At 45.5% G+C, this 18,297-nt stretch overlaps 1 protein-coding gene across 3 annotated transcripts in view; it reads right to left on the bottom strand.

Annotated features, from left to right (window-relative positions):
- Positions 1–5,496: 5,496 nt before the first annotated feature.
- The window catches only part of TRAF3IP1 (TRAF3 interacting protein 1), a 64,728-nt gene continuing 51,927 nt past the window's right edge, over positions 5,497–18,297 (bottom strand). For all 3 annotated transcript variants that reach the window (XM_064159815.1, XM_064159823.1, XM_064159834.1), the window contains 2 exons: positions 10,847–11,070; positions 5,497–5,905 (listed from right to left, as the gene is read on the bottom strand). In XM_064159815.1, coding sequence (XP_064015885.1) covers positions 5,740–5,905; positions 10,847–11,070 — 390 coding nt within the window. In that variant the 3' untranslated portion in view covers positions 5,497–5,739. The remainder of the gene's footprint in view (positions 5,906–10,846; positions 11,071–18,297) is intronic.

The raw sequence follows: 18,297 nt of genomic DNA, 5'->3' as shown, positions 1-18,297 counted from the left end.
TTCCACCAGGCACAACTTGAGACTGTGTCCCCTTGTTCTGTTGCTGGTTGTCTGGGAGAAGAGACCAACCCCCACCTAAGGTGTGGGGTTTGAGAGTGAAGGTCTCAAACTCACAGAAGAGTGAGATACCAGTAAAGTAACCAGCCTTACCTGACTTTCATGTCCTAGGCTCCTCTTGCAGGCAACACAGGGAAGTGAGCTTTTCCAGTGAGCCCTACTTTTTATCTCAGCCTGGCAATGAGGTGAACTGGAGAATGCTCAAGAAACAGGCTGAATTTAGAAGCAGCTTAGATGGCCAGCACGGTTATACTCGGCACACCCAGCAGCAGTGTCTCCAGAATTGAGAAGTGAGGTCCCAGGTGAGCAGAGGGTCCCTCATAGCCACAGTTGGACCTTCTGGTACCTAAACTCGATCCAAGCACCAATTCACACACCTTTACTCACAGTATCACAGTATTATCAGGGGTGGAAGAGACCTCACAGATCATCAAGTCCAACCCTTTACCACAGAGCTCAAGGCTAGCACCATGGCACCAAGTGCCACGTCCAATCCTGCCTTGAACAGCTCCAGGGATGGCTGACTCCACCACCTCCCTGGGCAGCCCATTCCAGTGTCCAATGACTCTCTCAGTGAAGAACTTTCTCCTCACCTCCAGCCTAAATTTCCCCTGGCACAGCCTGAGGCTGTGTCCTCTCGTTCTGGTGCTGGCCACCTGAGAGAAGAGAGCAACCTCCTCCTGGCCACAACCACCCCTCAAGTAGTTGTAGACAGCAAGAAGGTCACCCCTGAGCCTCCTCTTCTCCAGGCTAAACAATCCCAGCTCCCTCAGCCTCTCCTCGTAGGGCTGTGCTCGAGGCCTCTCACCAGCCTCGTCGCCCTTCTCTGGACACGCTCAAGCATCTCAATGTCCCTCCTAAACTGGGGGGCCCAGAACTGAACACAGTACTCAAGGTGAGGTCTAACCAGTGCAGAGTACAGGGGCAGAATGACCTCCCTGCTCCTGCTGACCACACCATTCCTGATGCAGGCCAGGATGCCACTGGCTCTCTTGGCCACCTGGGCACGCTGCTGGCTCATGTTCAGGCAGGTATCAATCAGCACCCCCAGATCCCTCTCTGGCTGCTCTCCAGCCACTCTGACCCCAGCCTGTATCTCTGCATGGGGTTGTTGTGGCCAAAGTGCAGCACCCTGCACTTGGAGCTATTGAATGCCATCCCATTGGACTCTGCCCATCTGTCCAGGCGGTCAAGGTCCTGCTGCAGAGCCCTTCTGCCCTCCAACCCGGTCACATCTGCCCCCAGCTTAGTGTCATCTGCAAACTTGCTGATGACTGACTCCATGCCCTCATCCAGATCATCTATGAAGATGTTAAAGAGGATGGGGCCCAGCACAGATCCCTGAGGGACACCACTAGTGAACTCTTTAGGCTTCTCTTCCCCTGCACTGTTAACACAGAACCAAGTCTCTTCCATCCCCACCCAAAGGAGCAGTCTCCAACACTTAGAGCACTCACTGATGTCTACAGATACAGACCTCTGAGCTCACCCCACTATTTCCTTCCAGCCTCCTTCTGCCCCTGGACCCAAGCCCTGATCTGGGGAGGTTCTTTTACCCCACCAGCATCTCTGTCTGGCTAGCTGCTGCATTTCGGGACCTTGCCAACAGCTCTACCTTTGCAGCTGAGAAACATTCCCCAACCCTAACCCTGAGGGACTGGCAGCCACCTCCTAACCTGCAAAAGAGAGGAATGTCAGGCACGTTGTGAAACACAAGTTCTGCTTCCCGGAACTGTCAGACTCCATTAGCGCCAGAGGGCCCTGACAATGTAAGGGTTTTAAACCTCAAACTGCTGTGCTAGCAGAAGTGCCCTTGCTGACAACCACCCACATGCTCAAACACCAGCCCAAGGCATGGGCAAGGAGCAACGCACAAGAGAGACACAGCAGACCCATGCACAGAGATGTGCCTACAGAGGTTTCTCTCCCCTTTGTGAGGCACAACTGCTTACCTGCTTTTTCCATGCTGCATCCTCAACCTGCCTTTAAAATTAAACCAAGCCCTCAGCTCCAAGGCATTGGTTTGTTCTGTCACACTGGAAAACAAGGTTATCACAGAGAGAGAGCCAGCTAAGGCTGTGGGACATGTTAGACATGTTACTGAACCCCAACACTAACCCATTCTTGCTTGAAGTGATGCTCAATGCAGAAAGCATAAGAAAACAGGTGCATAGAGATGCCAGTATTTAAAGGCCTCCCAGGAACCAAATCAATGCCTTCAAGCCTCAGGCTTTGCACCCTAACTCAGAGACAGTCACTTCTAACACAACGGCAGGTGAATGTACAGGTCATGTCACTGCATGAAGAGCATGCAGCACCATCAGCAGAGGGAAGATGAGGAGAGGGTGTCTGGGGGGGGGAGAGCTTCATGCAATGAAGTAGCTGAGGGGAAAAAAAGATTTAAATATTGCTTAATCCAGGGCAAAGTTGAAATCAATTCACTGTCCCTAGAGAGCACCCAAACCACCAAGCTACTGGTCTTCCCTTGCTGCTTTTCTGACAGCTGCACCAGCATCATGCTGGTTCTGGTCTGTGGATATAGAAAGGTCACGGGCGAAGCACCAAGGGGATGACAAAGGCTGGAGTGATAAATCTCTCTGTGCTTTTAAAGTGTGGCTTCAAGCAGCGAAAACAGAAGCACCAAGGGCTCAGGGCTCACACAGCCACATGCAGTCTAAGCAGACAGCTGAACTACCCAACTACACCTCACAGTTTTTGATACAAATATTTAAAGGGATAAGGGAGGGAGCACTCAAACTGTTCCCAAGTTATATACTGACCATACAGGCTTTCACCATCAGCTCTGGGGATTGTGGTGGACATCCTGAACCCCTTTTCCTTTCGTGTGAGGAGGCCCAAGAGGCAGTGGACAGGCTCCAACTTTGGATGAGAAGGCAAGGCACGGTAGGAGAGACAGCACAGGGCTGGGCCAGTGCAGCAGTCCTGTCCCTCTGCACTCACAGAATCACAGAAGATACCTGGTTGGAAGAGGCCTCGAAGATCATCCAGTCCAACCTTCAACCCTACTGAAAGTCACACAAACCCCCACAATATCAGCTTCACTATTTAAGTTCACATACAGGAAGTAAAAAAAAATTGAAGTGACAATTCAAAAGCAAAGACCACAGTTTCATAGCAGAATATTTCTCCTGTTCTTTCACAAGTCCTCTACTTTCTCTCCACTCCCACAAAATCATAGGATCATAGGATGTTAGGGGTTGGAAGGGACCCAAAGAGATCATCGAGTCCAACCCCCCTGCCAGAGCAGGACAATACTATCTGACACAGATCACAGAGGAACACATCCAGACAGGCCTTGAAAGTCTCCAGAGAAGGAGACTCCACGACCTCCCTGGGAAGCCTGTTCCAGTGCTCTGTGACCCTTACAGCAAAGAAGTTCCCCCTTCGTGTTGAGGCAGAACCTCTTTTGCTGCAACTTACACCCACTGCTCCTTGTCCTATCACAGGGAGCAAGTGAGCAGAGCCTGTGCCCCCACTCCTAGGCAGCTTTAGATACTTATAAACATTTATCAAATCCCCTCTCAGTCTTCTTTTCTCCAGACTAAAATGCCCCAGGTCCCTCAGCCTCTCCTCATAAGCCATGCCCTCCTGTCCCCTAACCATCCTTGTAGCCTTCTGATGGACCCTCTCCAGCAGATCCCTGTCTCTCTTAAGCTGGGGAGCCCAAAACACAGTATTCAAGATGAGGTCTCACTAGGGCAGAGTAGAATGGGAGGAGAACCTCCCTTGATCTGCTCCCATGCAGCAAAGCATCCTGCCCTTTAAATATGCCTGTAGCTAACACTGAATGCTCACACTAGTTGCTGATGATCCACTTGGCAGCTTTGTCAAGGTCTCGATACCAAAAAAAAAAGATTATGTAAAAAAAAAAAACAAAACCTCACAGATTTGCCAACCAAAGAACAAAAGAAGAAAAAGGACATTAGCACTTCATACACAATCCAAACAACAGGAGAGGAGGAGAAGCAATCATGCATTACAAAAATCTTCAGAGACTAGCCTTGCAGGGGACTGAAGCCTTCTGTGTGCTTAGTGCAGTGTCATGCAGTTGTGTCTAAGCTAATATGCTTTGCAGATTTAAGAGTAAGTAGAGCTGGACTCTGAAGTGCAGCACACTCGAGGTCATTAGGAGAACACTATGGACATCTGCAGTTAACTGAAGGAGTCAGTGGAATTATGCATGTAGAAAACGTTGCAGGGAAGTGCATTTGGGAGGAAACAGGTACTTAAATTAATCCTTTCCAAATGAACATGTGCAATAAAAATGGAATTAACACCTGTGAAGATAAAATACTTCTGCTCCCATTGCATTCTCAGCCGTTCCTAATCAGATAGCTCTGAAAACATGACATCATCTCTGTAACGATGCAAACAACAGCAAGCTACAAGAGGCTTCGCTGCTTCATCTTGTGGCATTGTTTTGTAGGTAACTTTTCCTGTTAACAACAAACAGGATTCAGGAACCTTCTGACCTGCAGGAGCCTGGAAACTTTATTAAAGGGGTGTGGTAGTTTGAGGGATCCTAGTTCCCCTTTAAACAGAACCATAGGAACAGAGGCCCATCCCTGGGGGATGGACCTGCTCGTCCCAGGATATTGTAATATTGGTATTCTATTCTGTATTCTAGTATCACAGCTTAAAAGATAGTGCCTGAATGATCTCTCCCCCTTCTCTTCCCTGCCTTACTTCCTTTCATTTCTCTCTTGGAGCAGCATGCTCTTATCTCACGGCTCATGGGGGAGAGGGCTGGCAGGGAGTTGAGCTGCATCACTGCAACCATTGAGGCCTTGTAGGCCCCAAAGAGGACGGGCAGTTTCAGCCTACCCTGAGGCCAGCTGAGGGTGGAAGGGGTGGAGGATTCTATAAGGGCAGTTTGAGCTTAATACAATCATAGAATCAACCAGGTTGGAAGACATCTCCAAGATCATCCAGTCCAACCTAGCACCCAGCCCTGTCCAGTCAACTGGACCACAGCACTAAATGACTCATCCAGTTTTTTCTTGAACACCTCCAGGGATGGCAACTCCACCACCTCCCTGGGCAGCCCATTCCAATGGCAATTCACTCTCTCTGGGAAGAGCTTCCTCCCAACATCCAGCCTAGGTTTTTGTACTTATTCTACTTGACTGCCTTTTGTGTATATGCTCTTGTAAATAGAATTTCTCTAAAGAGAAATTCTTCCAACCAGTATGTGGCATCCTCATTACTCCTGGAAAGGGGTAAGAGTCATTTCTGTCCTCCAGTGCTTGTGGCCCTCAACTGGGACAAGGGGCAAAAGAAATAACTAATACCTAATTTTCAAGATGTAGCCTCAGTGGAAACAAGGAGGAAATGCAGAGGGAACTAGACCAGAAAATGTGTGTGACACATCAGGGAGGGGAAGCGAGCTGTGAATACCTGGTAATGGAGCAACAACAGTTCACATCTAACCAAACAAGTTCTTTTAATAGCTCTGCAACCTGAGCATTCATATGAATATAATTTTATCCTGGGTAATACCAACATCTGAACAACAATGCAATAATGGAGTTCTACACCATTTTGACCTCATGTCCCTAAAGATTTTTCACCTAAAACAAGGCATATCTTAGCTTTCTCTGCTATTCTGTTTCCGTTTGGTAGGAACATCACTCAGTCCCAAGGCTGCTTTTCTCCTTTTCTTCACCTTCTTGAAGACAGGTTTATGCTAAGAACCATCCTCCGGATTTTCTCTTCATTCTTTAAAATATTAGCTTTAACAGCACAGATCTTCTCTTGCTGGTCTTTAATCAACTGTTCCAGTTCAGCCAGATCAGCTTTCAAGGGTTCTACAGCACTGTCCGTGATGCTGAAAGAGACACAATGTTATTGGAAACATTATGCTGCTTTGGGTTATTTAAGCCTCCAAGAAAGTATATTCAATACCTGCAAAGTATTTAAGTTGCACCCACCCTTCCTGCAATAAAGTTTAGAATAAGAAGCACAAAGGTAAAGCTAACAACATGGACAGAGAAGAATATTGTTCAAGAGAGATCACCCACAATTCAACAATTCAGCAGTCACTTCTTGCCTAATCTAGTTTTGTTGTTAAAATTATGCTAAAAGTGCCTTGCAGTTAGTTCACCCTGGACTATGTCTATGTTAAGCACTTCTTTTATGTTACCCAGCCAAAAGCCACAACCACCTGACCCATGGATGAAGCAGCACCAGATATAATCCAACAAAGATCAGAGAAGTTGTGGATGCCTCGTTTTTGGAAGTGTTCAAGGCCACACTAGGGTAGAGCTTTGAGCAAACTGGTCTAGTGGAAGGTGTCCTTGCCCGTGGCAGGGTGCTTGGAACTAGATGACCTTTAAGGTTCTTACCAACCCAAACCATTCTGTGATTCTAAGGATGTACCTCTTACAGGGCCTCCTGGGTGCTTCCATGACAGACTTTGTAACAGCCACCCCTCTGGGCATCACAAGAGCTTAAATGGGATGCATGTGGCAGAGATGGGCAAATACAACTGCTGTGGAGTTTGCTGGCCTGCTACAAGCCATTTTCTACAACGCATCAGCAAGTCAGTAGCAAGACACCAGCAGCTGCCGGTAGCACCAAGCTACAGCAGATAGATGTCTGAGGAGTGGCAAGGAATATGAAAGCTGCAGACAAGGGCAGGCAATCTAGCACTAGCAGGAAATTTAAATCATCATACAATAGAATACAACCATACAATCAGTAGTCAGGGTTGGAAGGGACCACAAGGATCATCTAGTCTCAACCCCCCTGCCATGGGCAGGGACACACTACCTAGATCAGGCTGGCCAGAGCCCCTTCCAGTCTTTCCTTAAACACCTCCAGGGGCAGGGCCTCAACTGCCTTCAAGTGCCTTGAAGTCCCTTTTGATTGCTTTTAGACTTCTGTTATCAACCTCACCATTTCCTGCCTGTGTAACTAACAAGGAATAATAATCAGAGGGATGCACTACAGTAGTAACAACCCCCACCCAGGCCCCAGGGAGGCAGCAGACTTCCCTGTGGGAGGGGTCTGGCCGGCATATGGAGCCCTCTCTTCCTTTCTGAAAGGACTCAGTAATGATTACCCTCCTCTTTTTCTTTTGGGTACTTGCTCTGATGTGAAGGGACAACTGATTTACTTTAGTCAACTCCCCATATGGTGATGCTTCTGTCTCCAAAACCACCTCGTCCTCAAACTCTAGTGCCTTATATCTGTTGTGTAAGGGCAACTGAGGAGGTGAGGGGGGCTGGAAGGGTTTTCCCTTGCCCGTTCTGGCCGGCACCTGTATCCATTCTTCCTTGTTTCTTGGTTCACCTCCCTCTGCTAATAAACCACAAATACTCTGATGTAGCTGAAGCAAAGGGGGCTGCTGTCTTTAAAACAAATTTGCCCCCTTCCATAATGCTTTGCTGATCTTCAGGAGTGCTGAACAGCCAGGGAAATGACAGACTGAACTAGCCTGCTGTCACTCTGAATCACCCAGTCACTCTGAGGACATACAAGCACAAGTCTGCATCTCAAAATCGTTTTATTTTCCCCTCCTTTCTACCACATTAGCATAAATCACAAAAAGCATTGCTAGAAATTGCACTAATATTTCCCCAATGGGATCCTTCAACTGTCTTTCACAGAAGCAAGGAAAACAAAGACATGCATCCAAATTCCAGTACATATGGGAAGCATTGTCTTCATCATGTCTGGCACACTTTAATTCTTTTCTGAATGATTGGACATGCCTTAGCATTACACTGATCTGATTAGGATCTCATATGGAACCTTGTGAAGTGCTGCGATAGGCTGCAGCAGACCCTGTTGAAGGGATGTGAGGCTGCCTGCAGTCTCACATCAAACAGCTGGGTACTGGAAAGCTTGGTTTGACAGAAGTCAGCAAACAAATTCAGCCAGGCAGTTTGTGCTTCCCACCCCCCTTCTCACTCTGCACCTCTGTCAAAGAGATAATCTTGTCTTCAGTACTCTTTGCCTGGGAAGTGGGGGGCACAGGAGTCCCACGAACCATGTGCAGTCCTTGTGCCAGGGGACAGGCAAAGAACAAATAACTCATTTGGCAAGGCCAGAGTGGATCCACTGAATAAGCACACGCCTGGAGAAAGGCCTGAGACTTGCTCCCTGTCGCTAGGTGTGGTGCAAAGACATGACTCAATGCCTCAGTTTCTCCAACCATAAAATAAAGCCAAGTATCCTTTCCTTTCACTTTGCAGGCATTCCAAGGCCAAACAGATTGCTAAAGGCCTGTCAAAAGTTTTGGGATAGAAGGTGCTATGTAAGTGCAAGGAATTAACATCATAACACTTTATATGTGAACGAATCCCTAATTCCCACCCCAGCCACTGGACTAAGCCAGTGGCTGCACATTTCCAACATTTAACACATTTCTACCTACCAAGACAGGATTTAGCTAAAAATACCACCTTCTGCTTCTGTTTGAATGCAGCACATGGATTCAGGGAGCAGCATGTTTATCTAGGCTGACTGTCAACCCAAGAAGATCAATATCTAGCTTGTGTTTAAGATCAGAGGACACAACTGAAAGGGATGCTCTGTTTCCAAGAAAGAAAAAGACACATTGGTGAGACAAAGCCAAAGAAACTGCTTCTAGGCTTGACCTCTTCGCTTTTATTCACAAAATTACAGAAACATCCAGGCTGGAAAAGAGCCTCAAGATCATCAAGTGGAACTCATACCCCTACTCTACAAGAGTCACCTTAAACTACATCCCTAAGCACCACATCCAAATGACCCTTAAACACATACAGGGTCAGTGACTCCACCACCTCTCTGGGTAGCTCATTCCAGTGCCTGACCACTCTCTCCACGAAAAACTCTCTCATAATGTCCAATCTAAACCTACCCAGTCTCAGCTTGAGGTTATTCCCCCTTGGCCTGTCTCAAATTAATTGTGAGAAAAGACCAGCAGCAGCTTCTCCACAATGTCCCTTCAGGTAGTTGTAGAAAGCAATGAGGTCTCTGCTCAGCCTCCTCCTCTTCAAACTAAACAGCCCCAGCTGCCTCAGTCACTCCTCACAAGATTTATTCTCCAAGCCTTTCCCCAGCTTTGTTGCCCCACTCTGGACCTGCTCCAGCACCTCCACATCTCTCTTGTATTGTGGTGCCCAAAACTGAACACAGTACTCGAGGTGTGGCCTCACCAAAGCCAAGTACAAGGGGACAATCGCCTCCCTACTCCTGCTGGCCACAGCACTTTTAATACAAGCCAGGATGCCGTTTGTCTTCTTGGCCACCTGGGCATACTGCTGGCTCATATTCAGCTGCCTGTCTATTACAACCCTCAGATCCCTTTCTGCCAGGAAGCTCTCCAGCCACACTGCCTCAAGCCTGTAGTGTTACTTGGGGTTGTCGTGACCCAACTGCAGGACCTAGCATTTGGCCTTGATGAAACTCATCCCATTAATGTTGGCCCATTGATCTAGCCTATCCAAGTCCTGCTGAAAAGCCTCTCTACCCTCATTCAAATCAATACTGCCACCTTACTTGGTGTCATCTGCAAACTTACTGATGACACTCTCTATGCCTGAATCAAGGTCGCCAATAAAGACGCTAAAAAGAAGTGGTCTCAACACAGATCCCTGAGGAACACCACTAGTGACTGGCCGCCAACTGGATTTATCTCCATTGACCACCACTCTCCAGGTCCTCCTGCCCAGACAGTGCTTTATCCAGAGATAGTGTGCTCATCCAAGCCATGAGTAGCCAATTTGTCTACAAGAATTTTGTGGGGAACAGTATCAAAGGTTTTTCAAAAGTCTAGGAATACAACATCGGCAGGCTTTCCCTCATCCATTAGCCAGATCATCTTGTCACAGAAGGAGATCAGGTTGGTCAGGCAGGACCTGTCCCTCATAAACCCATGCTGACTTGGCCTGATCCCCTGGTTGTTGTCTATATGATGCATGATGGCATTTGAGATGATTATGTGTACCATCTTTACTCTCCTGTGCTGGGTCGCTCCAAGGCCAGAAAGACACGAGCTCATACCAATAGGACACGTAGAAGGTCAATCCGTCTATTGAAGCTAAGGGTGATACTTATATAGTGGATTTAGTACATATGTATGTAATATTGATAGGCTCTGTGACAGAAATGCTTTGCTTGTTCCCAGGGCTGACCAGCCTGCCCTCCTTCAAGGCCCCCTAGCACAGCTCAGCTACAGATAGCAGCTAACTTCTTCTCTGCTAGCCTCCCCAAGGCCACCTCCCTGCAGAGGTGCTTCTTATCAGAGTGACCTTAGCCTTATGCTGCCTGTTCTCCTTATTTCTCAGACTGTTCAGTTCTGCTCAATTCTGCTCAATCCCCAGCATTCCTGGTTTCCTAAAGTGTTTTTTTTTTCACCTTGCACAGGCAACGACTTATTCAAACCACTGCACAACATGCTGAATTCAATGGCACAAAGAGAGCAGATTGTGATTGAGGAATGCACTCCTAGTCCACATACAAAATCTGCTTTGTTTTACTAAGCTACTCCCTCTTGCTGTTGATATATTTTTGAGAGGAAGAAAACATATCAAGCTCTCTCATATCACACAAATGCTTGCACCTCTGCTGTCATGTACATCATGTGAAATTGATCTGAAAAGACCTTAAGACTTTAGCACTTCAAAAAACAATTCAGACTGCAACACAAAAAAAAAAATCCCCAAAACACAAGAGTGACTGATGACAAATTTGCTTCAGACAATGGGTAAAACTCACCCCTCTCCAAAAACCAGAAACCTGTCTCAAAAGATTGAGACAAAAGATTGCCCAGACTCACCTTTGCTCTTTCTGTAGTGCTTCTGCATGCTGTCTGTTCTCATGCCGCCACATCTGCAACTCGTTCTTCATGGCATCCATGTCTTCTTGAATGTAGTCCATGATCCTGCCAAGCGTGAGGGCACTCTGGCACAGAGTCTGGATTGAGACCTGAAACTTCTCGATTTCTTTGGCTACCAAGTCTCTCTCTTTCTTCCTAGCTGCTTCTGATACAAAGGGCTTCTCCTAATAACAAGAATGAATAAAAGGAAAAGCATCAAAACTAGGGAAAACAGTTGTGGTGCATGAGATACTGAATGAGGAATGTTTTGGAGACAGCTAACTGTGAAGTATCTGCAGAAATGTTTACAACAGCCTGCAGTGAAAGAGAAGAAATGAAGCAATAGTATAGAAACAGACAAGCAGAAAGCATTTTGTGTCTAAGTCACCACTGCTACACAAGATTCCTACAAACCTGTGCAACAGCATCAGCAATATTAAATCACTTCAGATGACAAGTGCACAGAAGTAACAAGTGATCCCAGAAATGATCTCACAAGTGTTCTTGTTCTTGACCTGATCTTTCCCAAAGAAGTAGGTGCAGGGTGGGGGAACCTCCCTCACATCCAGGCATGGTTTACTTCAACGTGTTCCTGTATCTTGAAAGGGAAATCTCTGTGGCTTAACATGGCATCATTAAGCAGAAGCTCTTGACAGACTCATAACAACACTTTCGTTATCAATCTGCTGCTGCCACTGGCTGCCAATGCATTTGCTGTGTAAATGACACAATCACCCATCCATCCATCCTTCCTCTTCCTGGGCACTCTACAGGGCAAGGCTGGACTGCCACTGTGCCACTTCAGAGCCTTGCACCAGAATTTGGTGGACTGGCATTTAGTCAATACTGCTGTAAGTCACAGTGGACAGCAACACTGAAAAAAATGGTTCTGGAGGAAGATGGTGATGAAATCTGAATGGCAACAACTTGGAGAAGCAGGAAACACTCTCACTTGTCATGTTAGAGGCATAAATGTTTATTGCCCCTGCTGGTCACAGGGTTTTGTTACTTGGTATCTACTGGAGATGCAGAAGCACCAGCATCCTCACTCATCATGTTATAGGCATAAAGGTTCACTGGACCCTGGCCACAGGGTTTTGCTGTTACTTGATATCTATGCTGAATGGCACAGTCTCCTTTTAGCTCTCCAAATTATTTCCTTCAAGATGCTTCTGTCCGTCCACTGTCTGTGCCTGGATTTCCAGGTCCTATTGCTGGTCCTAATAATTGCACTTTGATGTTCCACAGCTAAAAGGGAGGGTGGTTATACTATGCCTTGTACTTCTGTTAACAGTGGTTATAAAATCATGCAGGCTGCAGATATGGCCTCAATAAACTCCACTACTCAAAAACTCTTTGGTCTTGTGCACAATTCCCTCATGTGCAGCCAGCAGAGTCTCTGTGGCCAGTCTCCTGAAGTCTTTTCTAGCTTACTGCAAGTTGAATGCAGAGGAAGTGTTCACTAAAGCGGCAAAATCATGAAGAGCAAAAGGCTGTCATAAAAGGAGCAAAGTGATGCCATGTTACTAACAGACTGTAATAACCTTATTCCAGGAAAGCCTTCCCTGAAAACAACTCCCATTAAAGAAAAGTCTGCTGGTTCTTTTCTCCCCCATCAAGAAAAACAATCTTAAGTTTTCTTTCTTTCCAAGGGCCCTACAGGTCGAATTCCCAAACCACATTTTTCGTTAAGACACACAAAGCTTGAAATAAAGTTTATTTAAAGTCATTTTGGTCATTTAATATATGCTGCAAAACTAGAAAGGTCTTTCTCTACCACCCTGACCACAGGATCAACCAATTCCTAAGCACAGTTCCTAGTGGGTATATAAACACAGGGGTGGCAGCATGCTTGTCTCTCATGCTGGGACACCACATCTACCACGCTGTCCCACTCCTGCCCTCCTACCCAACTGGCCTGTCTTCCTGTGCGAGCTGTGGGCTGTTTGTTCAGCTGCGTTTGCAGGCTGCAGGGACTACTGCCAAACACATTTCAGCAGCCCTAGGCTTGCTGATCAACTCAGATATATATATATTTTTGAAAAATACTTCTAAAGATTTGAAGGCTGAGATTTACTTGTGTCTGATGCTTGCATTATACCACACACACGGTGCGTGAAAACTGTGGGACTTCTGAGTTTACAACGATTTTATAATGCTGAAGCTGTTTAATTAGGCACTGGGACGAAGTGACAAATGCTGCTGAACTTAGGACCTTTGCTTCCTAAGTCAATTCATGAGTGCTGGCTAAACTGTTAAAAATAACACTCGTCTTAATTCCTTTTCACCCTAGCCACGCCTGCCTCTCAGAAGCAGGTGTTTCATTACACTGCATTACACGAAGCACGTTATTTAGACACTTTCTTGAGTCATCTGTGTGCTTGCTGTCCTTCATGTTGCAAAGATGAAAGCACCACTGCATGACCCATTCCATCACCTGATTGCTGGTGAGCACCCCCATTTCAAGCACAGATGCTTAGGGTTGAGCAGATCTCTCCTGGGTCACTTCTTTGGCCAATCTCTGAATACAATGGCCAAGAGTGTTCCCATCTGTGTTGTTCAGCTTCTCCCCGTGTTGATCTTGCAACTCCCCTGTGAAGACAGCTTTTGCACAGGTGCCCCAAAGGCACAGACACTACAGGGTCCTGCACACCAGTCCTTGCTAGGGCTCAGCACACATTTCAGGTTGACAGCATTTCCATATCCTGGAAATATTTATTTTCCCCACTGCCTTGCTGCAGCTAGTGAAAATGTATGAACTGATCTGCACTCTCACAGCATTTCAAAACCTTTTGCTCTCTGTTCTAATTCTTTTCCCCTTGTCCTTGGGACATGTTGTGCTCCACCAAAGCCATAGAGAAGGCTTAATCCATGACATCATACTTTCCATGTGTAATAGGGAAGTTACCTATAAAGACTTAGTTCAGCTGCAAAGCAGAGCTGTATCAGATCCAAAGGCTTCCTAGGGAGAAGTCCTATTACTGTGTTTTTCCTTTCTTCCTCAAGTGCACCAAACTCTTACCACCATCCTCACTGCCAGCCATTATAAGAAGCCACAATCAAGAGAGAAGGAATTTCTTTCACATGCAACTATCTCAGAATGAGAAATCACAGCCAGTCCATCACCTGAGGATAGAGTTCACAGAATCATAGAATTGTTTAGGTTGGACAAGACCTCTAAGACCATTGAATCCAACTGTTAACTCACCACTGCCAAGTCCACCACTAAACCATGTCCCTCAGCACCACATCTACACACCTTTTAAATACCTTCAGAGATGGTGAGTCCACCGCTTCCCTGAGTGAAAACCTGAAGAATGCTTCATTTTCATTTTCCAAGTGCCAAGTTTAATGTATTACATTCTTGTAATGCTGGTGTGACCTCCCTGATATCTAGAGTCCAAGCAGCCACACTTCTCAACACCAGCAAGTAAGAAAATAAATTTCTTTGAAGGTGAAAATTCCACAACTTAGTAAACAAACAAACTAGAATCTTACACTTTCAAATAACGATTTGAAACGTTCCATACTAAAATACACAGTTGCTTGAAAAGCTTCACTGGAAATAAAGCTCCTCTGTGGAATATTTTCTATGATTGAGGAAAATGTCCTTAAAGCACATAAGTGAAACCTTTTAAAATAACTGTAACTGGCCTTGTACCTCCAGTGTGCTCTATGGACTTCAATTCCTCAAAACAGACACAAAAAGAACAAAATCTTATCCCATCCAAAGTAATTTCAAGTACTGATACTACCACTAGAAATCTATCAAATTCTCTTTGTACTGAAACACCAGTGGAGTCCCTCAGGGATCAGTGCTAGGTCCAGTCCTATTCAACATTTTCATCAATGACATTGATGAGGGGACAGACAGGCAGACAGTGTCTGCTCAGCAAGTTTGCTGATGACACCAAACTGGGAGGATCAACTCATACAGCTGAAGACTGTGTGGCCATCTGTCAAGACCTGGACAGACTGGAGAGCTGGGCACAGGGGAACCAAATGAGGTTCAACAAGGATGAGTGTAAAGTCCTGCACCTGGGAAGGAATAATAAACTGCACCAGTACAGATTGAGAGGTGATCTGCTGGAGAGCAGCCCTGTGGAGAGGGACCTGGGAGTCCTGCGGGATAACAAGTTGTCCATGGCACAGCAATGTGCCCTTGTGGCCAAGAAGGCCAATGGGATCCTGGGGTGTATTGAGAAGAGTGTGTCCAACAGATCAAGGGAGGTTCTCCTCCCCCTCTACTCTGCCCTGGTGAGACCTCATCTTGAATACTGTGTTCAGTTTTGGGCTCCCCAGTGTAAGAGGGACAGGGATCTGCTGGAGAGGGTCCAGCGGAGAGCCACAAGGATGATTAGAGGACTGGAGCACTGCCTTATGAGGAGAGGCTGAGGGACCTGGGGCGTTTTAGTCTGGAGAAAAGAAGACTTAGAGGGGATTTGATAAATATTTAAAAGTACCTGAAGGCTGGCCAGGAGTGGGGGGGACAGGTTCTTCTCACTTGCTCCCTGTGATAGGACAAGGAGCAATAGGTGTAAGTTGCAGCAAAAGAGGTTCCACCTCAACACAAGGGAGAACTTCTTTACTGTAAGGGTCACAGAGCACTGGCACAGGCTCCCTAGGGAGGTTGTGGAGTCTCCTTCTCTGGAGACTTTCAAGGCCTACCTGGGTGTGTTCCTCTAGGATCTGTGATAGATTGTGGGGTCCTGCTCTGGCAGGGGGATTGGACTCAATGATCTCTTTGGGTCCCTTCCAACCCCTAACATCCTGTGATTCTGTGAAACAGGTACAATAACAGGCTTATTAAAAGCTCCCATGTCTTGAAACATGTGGCATCAAAGTGGAATAGGAACACACCAGAGGTTTTTAGCATATATCTCTAAAGCAGAAGCACTTCAGTTCCAAACTCCCAAGAAAAATGTCCCAAAGCCTGAGGGTGCTAAGAGCTCAGCTAGCAGAGTGTTGTACCTCCTTAAATGAGTTTAAAAACAACCAGCAATTCTTTCTTGCATTTCACTAACACTTGTAGTACCAAAATGCCATGCTACATTTTCTGTAGCCTACAGAAAGCTGAGCTCAGGTCAGAGAATTATGACCATGAAGCATTCAATCTTTGCCAGCTACTACTGATTACAATTAATCAAGAGGGGTGGGGAAAGCTATATTTTCTATTCTCAGTTTCCTAGTTGTAGGTATGGGTTAAAAATCTACATGGGACACTCTTCTCACTAAGAATTATGGTGGATGGTTTATTACAACAGGCAACGTGGGTGGTAAGAGTCCCGAATGCCACCTTTGCTCATTTTGCACAAACATGTAACAGAATATATTCAATTTTAAGAAAAATGCCAGAATCCACATTGTTCCAGTCTATTTAATTAGGCCATACACCTCATTGAACTCTCCTTTCACAAAAGCCCAAGATTCAATAAATTATCCTCATATAAAAGACTGTATCACTTCTGTAGGCCCAACATGCTTCCTTGCCTTCGTGTTTTTCATAAGGCACCAAGATAAATGTTTATTTTGGATTCCTGGGGAAAAGTCTGCCTTTCCCATTACCTCAATGTGAACAAGAACACAACGTGGACTTGGACACAGGGACCTGAGAAATTAAAAAGCAGCAATTTTCTTTTTCATCAGTAAAAGGAAAATTATCAACATGGTTCCAGAAACCACCAGAATTTTCTAATGTTTAATTTACCCTTGCTAAAGTAATTTGTATAAATTTTGCAGTATGCACAGCTTCACAAAACTGGATTATTCACAAGAGATCCATATCTGATAGCTAAGCATTTGAAGTTTGACATCTATTAAGCTACAGGGGTAATAATTTTGCTCCTACTGTTTGAAAAGTTTCGTTCAGAAACAGTGTTTGCTCCCTTTTATGTAGCTTCTCCTTTCTTTCCATTTCTTTCATTAACAGTTTTACACTATGAATTAAATTAGAACAAACATTTATCAAGCACTTAGTAGTTTCTGCAGTGCCCTTTAGTTACTGCATGGTGTCCCATTATGAAGACACACCCATGTACTCACAGTTTTATTGAGCTACCCCATTTCCTCCCTACCTCTTTCTGTAGGACAAGACGGAAACTTCATTTTGGATGTGTAATTTTGATACATTCAATGCAAAAACAACAAAGTGGGCTTTTTATTGTCCAACTTTTTTTTGTTGTTTTTGTTATCATAAAGGGTGTTTTCTTTACCTGGTTTTTACAGAGTCTGCATTTTAAGTAACTATCCACATGGGATCACCATAAGAAACCCTTTCACAGAAACACAGGGAAAACAGTAAACGTTAAATCATTTCAAATGAACAGGATGCTTTTTCTGCTTATTCCAGGTACTGAGTTCACTAACAGGCCAAGGAATCAGAGGAGACACAATGTTCTTTGCCATTAGAACTAAGAGTCTGTCTGGCCTGATTCTGAGTTGGAAAGCACCAAAATAAAAGTATAGCTCTACAAAGGTGGCTTTTTTTTTAAGGGCTGGTGGGGGTTTTCCTCCCAGTTCACATTTGTGACCTTTAAAAAGAGCTAGACTTAACAGACAAACACCCTGGCTCAGCCCCCAGAGCAAGTCTGCTTTACTTCACGTTCAGTCCATGCTGGGGAGAAGGCATTTCACAAAAGCTCATTTCACAAAAGCTCATCTCACAAAAGCTCAGATATTTGGTGCAGTATTCAGCACACCAAGAAGAATCCTATGTCTGACCACACACATGCCATGAGAGTACTCTAGCAGTGATTAATGATAGAAAATGGTATTCATTCAGCCATAATGGTACGTTTGATGACAGTCCTGCCCAGATTTCCTTTTAGTCTCATGCTGCTGAAACTGTGTCCATGACCTCCTTCTCTTGACAAAGCAGCCTCCTTCCTCTTCAAAAAGAATTTGCTATAAACCTGTTCCTTGTGTTAAACAACTGCTTTTGCACCACTCTATGCCCCAGCCAAATCCACTGATAAGCTTCTTGAAACATGTGAAAGTCACCTGCACTGCATCCTCCAACACCCAGCCAATGCACTGCATCCTTACTAAGGATGGAAATCACAGCTGTCTCACTGCACTTTTATATATCCTCTGTTTAACACATCCATCTGCTGCCTCACGTTGTATTTATACTGTACCCACAGGAGAGAACATTGTGTGTTTTTTGTGTGCAAAGACCACAGCAAAGGAACCACAATAGTAGGGATATCACGAGAGCGACAAAAATCCTGTTCCTGTGTTCACAGCTTGTAACAAAATTACTTGGGGGCCACGGTTTTGTTTTTTTCCTAAGAGCTGGTAACAAGGACACTCAAGTACACACTCCTTTAGCTTAAGCTCTTATGGTGCTTGTCCACAACCAGACTGTGAGCTACAGTTCTTATTTCTAAGAAACTGTATGCTTGCACCAAAAA

The sequence above is a fragment of the Pogoniulus pusillus genome, chromosome 2 (genome assembly GCF_015220805.1).
Source record: "Pogoniulus pusillus isolate bPogPus1 chromosome 2, bPogPus1.pri, whole genome shotgun sequence".
Lineage (NCBI taxonomy): Eukaryota > Metazoa > Chordata > Aves > Piciformes > Lybiidae > Pogoniulus > Pogoniulus pusillus.
Note: the sequence above shows the minus strand (reverse complement) of the source record. Positions and strands in the feature narration are given on the sequence as shown.